Source organism: Thunnus thynnus, chromosome 17 (assembly GCF_963924715.1).
Source record: "Thunnus thynnus chromosome 17, fThuThy2.1, whole genome shotgun sequence".
NCBI classification, from domain to species: domain Eukaryota; kingdom Metazoa; phylum Chordata; class Actinopteri; order Scombriformes; family Scombridae; genus Thunnus; species Thunnus thynnus.
In genome coordinates, this window is record NC_089533.1 from 21634833 (window position 1) to 21644882 (window position 10050).

The 10050-nt window shown below is 42.2% G+C and overlaps 1 protein-coding gene across 2 annotated transcripts; it reads left to right on the forward strand.

The window, feature by feature from the left end:
* The first annotated feature begins 2297 nt into the window (after positions 1-2297).
* actb2 (actin, beta 2) lies at positions 2298-6769 on the forward strand. 2 transcript variants are annotated; one of them, XM_067571120.1, is made up of 6 exons: positions 2298-2461; positions 3906-4035; positions 4440-4679; positions 5118-5556; positions 5665-5846; positions 5955-6769. In XM_067571120.1, exons 1-6 carry the CDS (start codon positions 2313-2315, stop codon positions 6096-6098), a joined length of 1284 nt encoding a protein of 427 aa, XP_067427221.1. In that variant the 5' UTR covers positions 2298-2312; the 3' UTR covers positions 6099-6769. The 2 variants fall into 2 exon arrangements, with proteins under 2 accessions (XP_067427221.1, XP_067427222.1); XM_067571121.1 differs by lacking the exons at positions 2298-2461; positions 3906-4035 and adding an exon at positions 4838-4872 and having other exon boundaries at positions 4540-4679.
* The last annotated feature ends 3281 nt before the right edge of the window (positions 6770-10050 follow it).

Below are 10050 nucleotides of genomic sequence, written 5' to 3' on the forward strand. Positions count from 1 at the left end.
ATGACTCACTCGCTCATGTACGTGCAAATGTACTGTATAGACACACACACAAACAAACTGAACTTGAAAATCCACAGGCACTCCCTTGAAGCCGGATTAAACATTTCCCAGCCAATCCCTGTTTACGCCATTACAGCACCAACATGGACGAACAATCCTCTCAAATCTCTGTTAACAGTGTCAGCAGGACCCACCTTTTTTCATTAACTCCTCGCAAAAAAAAAAAAAGCAACTTTAATCACCAGTGGAACAAATACAATCCACCATAAAAAGAACAGACAATTTTGAGGCTGATTTAGGGCTAGGTTTGAGATTTGACCCTGTGAACAATATGATTTAAGGCCTGTCAATCAATACGTGGGCCCAGCAGACCTTTGATCGCCTCAAACACTCATTTCCTTCCATCCGTAAGCCCTCTAACAGCGGCTGTATGAGCTGACTGTACAAAGAGTTTTCCACAATAGTCAAAACTCTGACTCAACATGGATGAATTGAATGGTCTAGCTCTGATTGTTCCCTTTTATTACATGTTTTTCACTGCTGAATAATTGTTCTAGTCTGGGAGCAGAGCTAGTCTTTAAATAGTGTTTTTAAAAGTGGCCTGTTGGAACTGAAATGTGCTGTTGAACTCATCAGAATCTGCAGATTTAGAGAGAAGTTACACAATGCATTGTTGTTTTTGCACATATTAAAAGTGTTGTTTTGCACTGCAGGGTCACTCAGTCATGGCTAATTCGAAGGGAGGATACGAGCCATGTGAGGACGACGACGATAATGTCCATTTAATGCCAACTTCACAGCATGAATGAAGACAAGGAAGAGAAGAAAAAAACGATGTGCACAGCGCTATTGCAACAGAGGAGAGGAAGGGGAAGTGGTGAAGGAGGAAGAGATGAAGTTGCTGTAAGTCTCACAGCTTTAAATGGCACTGTGGCCGCCCCTGTGATTCTGCTAACGTATACACTCATAGTGTAGGAACACAAAATACATGAAAGTGTATGCCAGATGTTATATATTAAGAAGATAAATGAGAGAAAGGAGAAAAGATGAGGGAGAGAAAGATGGGAAATGAGAAGGAAAGTGCTTGAGTGGCACAGTTTATGATAATACTGTTGTGGTCTGATGACTTACAGGACCTTAATACAACAGTGAATCAGGAATGTAAATTTTACTAAGCTGCAGGCCCCAGGCTAGACTTAAAATTTGACCCTTGTATATTGTCACATGGGTCTCAGTAGTCATTATAGGGTTAGTTCCTCCTTAAAGTAATAAAGTGGACCAGGAAGTGCAAATGTGTGTGTCTTATTTGATAAAAATGAATAAGAATGGTTAAATAATGTCAACCAAAAGCTGGAGGCCTATCTTATAGAAGGAGTCTTGACATTTCCTGCTTCATAGTGAGGCAAAATTATACACAATAGCCAAGGTGTAGCCTGCTTTGAAAGACAGCTGAAACAGCAACTGAAAACCTTGTACTTTCACTTAGTGTGCATTTTGGTGATCTTCACAAGCGACAGTGTCTCAGGGTATTATTTAACCAGCCTACATCTTATCAAGATCCACAGTACACAGTGTGAGCAGCATTAAAATCTGAGAATGCAAACAAATCCCATCCTCCTCTGAAGGAGAGGAAAAGAGGTAGCAAGCAGCCCGTGACAGGATATTTAGGAGGAGCCCAAGACCATGAAGTCACAAAATATAAATACTTTTATTGCTGAATTAACATTATCAGCAAGCTCTGGCAGAATGGAGAAAGAATGGTCATTCCCTGGCCTGTTTGTGTGCTATGTGTGTCATGTGTTTGACCTGGCGATGCAGTGGCTGTGTCTCCCATTGTGCCTGCAGCTGGTTTTCAAGGTGGACAACAACATCAACACTACGTCCGATCTGAAGTATAAAACGTCAGTTTAGACACAGGAGAGAAGCATGGATCATGAACAGCCATTTGGTTAAAAGTCTGGGCCTTTGCAGCCTTCACAGGGAGGAGTCCAGGCTGCTTAGCTCTTGTAATAATCATATAAATATGTGCCAAACTGAACAGAGCAGGTGCAGCAAAGATATTTTCACACTTATGAAAGTTTATACATCATTTAACCTCTATATAAAACAGTATATTAAGGGATTAGGCTTACTAGGCCTCACAACATCAATCCCTTCCCTTTTATTTTCTCCAATCCTTTGCTATTATCGCCTCCCTCTCCCTCTCTCTCTCCCTCGAATCGCGAGCGCCCAGTGCACCAAGTGTGCACGCGACGTGCCCGGTGCATGACGCTGGACCAATCAGAGAGCGCCATTCCGAAAGTTTACCTTTTATGGCTCGAGCCGGGCAACTGACGCACTATAAAACACATGCGCCCACAGCCAACGGATTCACTCTGAGCGCCGTCACACACACAGCTTGTGCGGGATATCATTTGCCTGAAACCGGTTCCCTTAAAGCGAAAAGCCCCCCCACCCAAAGGTAAGGTAGCTGTTATTTACATATTTCTAATTTTGGAGTATTTAGCACGTGAACAATAAGTAACTTTTTGTTTAAATGTTATTGTTTGTGAAATATTGTCATTTTGAATGCAAAAGATGGCAGGGACCACGAGGTTCTTTGTCCTGTCATAGACCTACTGTGCTGCTAATTTAACTTATTGATTTTAAAAAGATCACCACAATATACATCAGTCTGAATTTAGCTTATAATTTTTATAAAGTATGTATTGGGAATAATTAGAGAAACTGAACTTGATGTTTCTGCGACTCACAGGTGCTTTTTGGATTTGTAACCGGCTTATGGTTAACTTAATGTAACTGTTTAAGTTAACAGTGCAACTTAAACTGGCTTTGTGTAGTTTTGCAACATTATCATTATTTCAGTGTTGGCTTGTATTTCTTCCCTAGCAGGGCAGTTTGAAAAAAAGCTTTTGAGTTGAGGTTGTCTGGATCCCGGCTGCTCCCTTTGTGCGCCCAATGCGGCGGGGTGTGACCTACTTTAGCACATTAGCCTAGCCACATCGTGCTAACACCGCCCTTCAGACTTGCAACAGCGGCGGTTTTAATCAAGATTAAATCTTTCACGGCCACTTCACGTACACTTTGTTCTTGGGCGCGTCAGATCTTTAACTCATCAGAATAATCTATCACCAGGAAGCCTTCTGTAAATGGGCAAAGTGCTGTGAATACCAGGCCTGCACATAAAGCACAAATTGCTTGATGGCTTAATTAAATAGACCTGTCTTTCGACAAATTCAAGTCTTACCTGCTTGAGTGCGTGGAAAAGAGGAAATTGCGAATGACAAGTCATCTACTCTTAGAAAAGGCGTGGCTTTCAGGAAATGGAGCATCAGTCAAGGACTATGACCATTCATTAATTAACATGAGTCCATTATGCAACTTATTCTATAACAGCCAGCAGCCTATGTTTAAAGGCTGATGCCTGCTTTTTATGAAAAATGAATGTACGCAGTCAGGTGTCAGCCAGTGTGCATTGAATGAGGCGGTTTAAGTTGAGTATGACGCAGTGGTATTGAAGCAAAGATTTACGACGGGTGTTAAAACCGGTATGATTGAGCAACAGTAGGAGGAAGGGAGGGGGGAGGAGGCAATGGAGGAAGGAGCTGTAGTGAACCGGAGGGAGTGGTCGCAGCGCCGGGGCTCAATGCGCTCTGGCCGTGCGCCATGGCGCCGCGAGCCGCAAAGCTGCTCAAACCCAACCAAACCCGACCATGTCCTTATATGGTAACAACAGCATGCAGCGCTGCTTCCTTTTGTCTGATAGGTCGGGATGTGAGGCCCGAGCGCCACCCAGCGGCTAATCTCTTGAACTGCAGTTTACTGAGTTAACAGGAAGTGAGAGCTCGGAGTTGAGGAGGCGGATGTGAGACTTAAGCGTTAAACTTTTTTTCTCTCTCTAACAGTTCAGCCATGGAAGATGAAATCGCCGCACTGGTTGTTGACAACGGATCCGGAATGTGCAAAGCCGGATTTGCCGGAGACGATGCCCCTCGTGCTGTCTTCCCATCCATCGTCGGTCGCCCCAGGCATCAGGTGAGTGCATCTACAACAGAATAAATCTAAACTTCTGCATTTTAATAGACATTTTTATAATTTTGAACTTAAATGTACAACTTTCACTGACCCATTAAATAATTCCAAGAAATCACAACTAAGTAATTCTCCCTGATTATTTCTAAAAATGGCTGAATGCCAGTTGAAAATGGCTTCAGTTTTGCTCAAATGCTGTCCAATGAAATAGAATATAAATTAGACTACCTTATTATAAAACCATTACGAAATTAAAGCTAAAGTTTTTATGGTATTTTTACCTCTATTGTCTGGACTAAGTGCATGTAATCAATGTTTACCTGTAAATAGACTTTGAAGCTTTACATGTCTATGCTCAACCAAAGAATTAAGTATTTGATAATAAACAAGCTGTTTGTCTTGTTCAGGGAGTGATGGTGGGTATGGGCCAGAAGGACAGCTACGTTGGTGACGAAGCCCAGAGCAAGAGAGGTATCCTGACCCTGAAGTACCCCATCGAGCACGGTATTGTGACCAATTGGGATGACATGGAGAAGATCTGGCATCACACCTTCTACAATGAGCTGAGAGTTGCCCCTGAGGAGCACCCTGTCCTGCTCACAGAGGCCCCTCTGAACCCCAAAGCCAACAGGGAGAAGATGACCCAGGTACAAACCCCTACTTGTGCACATGCAGAGTTTAGCATATCTTGTTTAGCCAGACAGTACATCAAAGTATTGACTATTGAAAACCAGTTACCTCATTTCCTCCTTGACTTCCTTCTCCATTCCATTCTCACTTGCTCCTTCCTCCCCCTCTCCTCCAGGACCTCTCTCCTATAAGATGATCTATCATCAACAGGTCTCTCTTGACTGTGTGCCTTATCTGCACTTGTGTCTATAATATTTAGCTGAGCCACTAGATCAGCACTTAATAGATATCTGACATGCACAAGTGTGAAGGAATGTTGACTTTCTGCACTTTTATTCTACTAACTTGAATCTGAGCCTCACTCTTCATGCATGTAGTGGGTGCAGTGGCCACAAAAGCTTAAGACCCTCTTACTGTATTTGAAAATACTCAAGTGTCTTCTTCTCTTCCTACAGATCATGTTCGAGACCTTCAACACCCCCGCCATGTACGTTGCCATCCAGGCTGTGCTGTCCCTGTATGCCTCTGGTCGTACCACCGGTATTGTCATGGACTCCGGTGATGGTGTGACCCACACAGTGCCCATCTACGAGGGCTACGCCCTGCCCCACGCCATCCTGCGTCTGGACTTGGCCGGCCGCGACCTCACAGACTACCTCATGAAGATCCTGACAGAGCGTGGCTACTCCTTCACCACCACAGCCGAGAGGGAAATCGTGCGTGACATCAAGGAGAAGCTGTGCTACGTCGCCCTGGACTTCGAGCAGGAGATGGGCACTGCTGCCTCCTCCTCCTCCCTGGAGAAGAGCTACGAGCTGCCCGACGGACAGGTCATCACCATCGGCAATGAGAGGTTCCGTTGCCCCGAGGCCCTCTTCCAGCCTTCCTTCCTCGGTATGTTTCCCATCTAAAGCCTAACAAGCATTACAGGCTAAAAACATACTAAACACTCATGGTTACCCTGCACTTCCACCTGCTGACTGTCTTTGTTTCTCCTCTCAGGTATGGAGTCCTGCGGCATCCACGAGACCACCTACAACAGCATCATGAAGTGTGATGTCGACATCCGTAAGGACCTGTACGCCAACACCGTGCTGTCTGGAGGTACCACCATGTACCCTGGCATCGCCGACAGGATGCAGAAGGAGATCACAGCCCTGGCCCCATCCACCATGAAGATCAAGGTGAGCTGACTTGCTGCAGAGCCAGTAGAGTTGCTGTTCACAAGATTAGTTAAATGCATATATGAACATGTTGGTCTTATATTCTAATGGGTGTCTTGTCTCTTGCAGATCATTGCCCCACCTGAGCGTAAATACTCTGTCTGGATCGGAGGCTCCATCCTGGCCTCTCTGTCCACCTTCCAGCAGATGTGGATCAGCAAGCAGGAGTACGATGAGTCCGGCCCCTCCATCGTCCACCGCAAATGCTTCTAAACAGACTGTTCCTCCTCCCCCTCCCCAACCAAACGCCCAAACAACTTCAGCTCTGTGCAAAACAACCACACACAACACATTTCTCATACACACTCAGGCGCAGAGCCTAGATGACCAACTCATTGGCATGGCTTCAGTTATTTTTGGCGCTTGACTCAGGATTTTAAAAAACTGGAACGATGAAGGAGACAGTAATGTTTTTGGCTAGGTTTAAAAATAGCACCCCAGGGTTCTGCAGTTGCATCTGGGGACTTAAAAAAATGTACATTTTGTTTTTTCTTTGAGTCATTCCAAATGTTTGTTAACTGCATTGTTCAGACACATGATTCCAAATGTTAACTGCATTGTTCAGACACGTATTCGCCTCTGTGAAGGCTGCCCAGTGGTTGGCGCATACTTAAACATTGTTGTAGTATGGCTTGTATGTAAATTATGTCTGGGTTTTTTGTACTTTCAGCCTTAAAAATATCTTGGTCCTGTTTAATTTTTTTTTGTTTTTGTTATGCAAAACCCAATCGTGACCTCTTCTCCCCGCTGTTGGAGGTTTCATCCCCGGGGTGGTGGGGTAACGGGTCTCGAAGTGATGGGGTAACATGGGGTGCCAGACCGGTGGGGCCAACCTGTACACTGACTAAACAATCCCAATAAAGTGCACATGTGTTCCGATGTGATGTCTGACTATTGTCTTCCTTGAAATCTTTGAGTTTCATAAAAGTGACTGTGAATTAAGTGAAGCTAATGAAAACTAATGAGAATCTTTCTGAACTCAAGTACACAACACATTCAAGTAGGAATGTAGTTTGCTTCAGTGTTTGACTACGTGCTTTAAGTGTTAGTATGCCACACTTAAATATGTTCAAAATGTAACTGCTTTTACTTTGATCATTGAATAAAAGTTACTACTAAAGAATTTTGTTATCACATTTAACTTTCTCAGCTTCTACATGAAGGACCATAACTTAATCTAAAATTTGAAGAGATGTCAACACAAACTTGTCTAGTTTAGTCAAACTAAAGCAATACTAAAAACCTGCAGTAAATACAACAGAGATAAGATGCTTATTATAACAACTTTACAATATGCACTCTCAGGATGTAAGTCACATTTCTGTGAGATCCTAGGCCAGTGCTGCTCAACCCTTTTTCTGGTTACCATGAAAAAACATGAATTTCAGAGGCTGCATATTGCTATGTTGAACAATTTATCATCCTTTCAGGCACTTGAGATCCACAATATCTGAGAATTTTGTCATAATATATGAAGAAATCATAAATTATCATCTCATCCTATTTACACCATATGTACATGTCGAGGCAGTAAATTAGGTTGATTTCAGACATGCAGTAGATGAAACAGCTGATTCCCTGAAGTACTTTTTGTCTCACTTGTGCTGAGCTGTCAGGGTTTCTCCAGTCCTGTTAGTCACTGCAGTGAATGAATGTCTGAAGAGCAAACAGTGTGCTGATGGGAGTTCAGTTTAAAGTGTGTGTTACATACTATTGTTGATAGCAATGTAAGTTTTGAGGTGAGAATATAACATGCAGCTGTATTAAACAGCAGCAGTATATATTCAGATGGAGAAATAGAAACTTTATTGATCTTGAGGGAAACTGAGGGTTCTGGATGATATAAGAGAAAATATTACATAGGCATTTGCTGAAATGTGTTGTGAGATGTGAAAGTTTATGTAAGGATCAAGGATGTAATGTACTTTGGGCCTAAACTGGAACTCTGCTCTGATCCCTGCATGCAGCTTCTTAGCATACTGAAACTAACCAGCTTCCATTTTTATTTTTCTGAGTACTGTAAATGATTGACACATTCTTATGTGCTTATGTGAAGTATTTGACAACATAATATCTTAGATTACACAGGGTGTGTCTGTGTGGCTTATCAAAGCACCTGATCCAGTGTCATGAGCACAGCCGTGTCATCAGTACACTCCCTCCTCATCACCCAGTGTTGCTCCACAAACTTAATACAGCTCTTATCACTATTAGATATGTAGTGGAAAGTACCTTAGCACTATTATTTATCTCTTTATGGTTCATTTGATAGGAGCAGATACTGTGTACATAGATAAACTGAAAACAGCTATCTGATCCAAGTATCACAGTGTTTATAGCAGATGCTAATTTGCAACACCCGTCCCTAGTAGGGCTTTTGTGACAATAAGAGATAAAACAGTGAGGTAAAAAGAAGGTCAACCGAGTACAGCAAGATACAATGAAACACACATTTAGTAGTAATATAGCTACAGAAAACTAGACACGAGTACAGGTTTGTTGCTGAATTAACCAGGATTTAGTAGCTCTCTTAAAAGTGGTGAAGTTTGCAGCAAATTTCAAGTGATCAGGTAGCGAGTTCCAGGACTTTGTTCCCTTGACAGAAAAAACTGTCTGAGCAAAAGATGTGAAACTTTACAGCTGACACTTGAAGCTGCTCTGGTGGATCTGCTGCAGCTCCGTGGTCTCTTGATGTATTTGCAGAAAGACTGAGGAGCAAGTCCAATTAAACACAAGCTTTACATAATGAAAATCAATAAAGTTTGTATTGTATTTACTTAAAATGCGGTGATGATGATAGCTTATTTGCTTTTTATCCGAGATTCTCAAGGCCTGATTGTAAAGACACTGTATGGATTTGATTACTGACTGGTTGGCCGGGGACCAGGTAGTTAAACCACAGGACAGATGTGAGAATATCATTGAATTTAGAAACAGCAAGGCACAGTCAGATGTCAAGCAGTTTCTTATCATCTTACTGTAAAACAGCTAAGGTTAGCCTACATCGTTTTACAAATCTTTTTGGCATGACTTTAAACTGATAATCAAAACTGTCCCTAAATACTTCACCTCTGTTACTTGTTCAATGAGCTCACCTTTAACTCTAACATTCAAGGATTATGTTGCAGGTTGCTTTTTAATGGAAAAACAGACTTTGTTTTCTTAGTGTTTAGTGTCAAACAGGAGGCATCAAGCCAAGTTGATACTTTTTCTATATCAGGAGTCAATATATATATAAAAAATATTGTGGCTTGTGCTGCCTGTTCACTGATGTCTACTGCGTCTCTACTGCCTCAGCAAAAGAACCATCTCCAACACTTATCTGTTTACATTTATCTATATCTTTCTCTGCTTCAGGCATTTTTTGTGACCTATTAGCTGCGGTGTTACCCGGCTCACCTGACTGAGAAAAAAATAAAATTATGAGCTAAAAGGTAAGGGCGGGCTCCAAGAACAGACCTCAGTCACACATGATAAGCACAGAGCTCACATCAGTCACTAATTGTCACAGAAAAAAGCTCTTTTTTTCAGCCCTCATGCATCTCACTGTGACATCATTTGTGATCACGGTGTCCTTATGGTCATGAGGTCATGGCCTGTTTATTTGTCAGAGATGACAGATGATGAGGATGCTGAAATTTAACACTTTTATGATGGAAATATCTTTCTGTTTGCAACATAGAACTTTTTTTTTCTCACCAAGGACAGGATAAATATTCAAATACGATGATCACAATAACTTCAACACTTTCCATTTTTGCTCTTTGGCTCAGACTCTCCCAAAAATAACACAAAACCACATTACATCTGTACTCACTTGTAGTTTTATCTCTTCTCAGAGACACTGTCATCAGGATCAAACTGTGAGTTTACAGCAGTTGCACAGTTTAGACAGCAGATGGCGGTGAAAGCCCATTTAATTTATGCCATAAAAGTGAGGCGTGACTCTGTCCTGTATGTGCATAACGCCATCATTTTCTCAACCCATGAACTCATATTAAAGCACATGCAAAGAGCTTTAAGCCCATGCTTTTTCATGTAATGTGTGTGAATGTGCATACGTTCCTGTCTTTGGATCATAAATTTAAATTTGATGGGATTTGATGTTGATTTAGTGAGTAAAGGACCAGGGATACAAGACGGAGCGTGCCACTAAAGCTGATGT

Coding starts and splice junctions, on each gene's coding strand:
- actb2 (XM_067571120.1), top strand. CDS start 2,313: ATGGCTCGAGCCGGGCAACTGACGCACTATAAAACACATGCGCCCACA. Junction 2,462..3,905: donor AAAAGCCCCCCCACCCAAAG/GTAAGGTAGCTG, acceptor TCTCTCTAACAG/TTCAGCCATGGAAGATGAAA. Junction 4,036..4,439: donor TCGGTCGCCCCAGGCATCAG/GTGAGTGCATCT, acceptor TGTCTTGTTCAG/GGAGTGATGGTGGGTATGGG.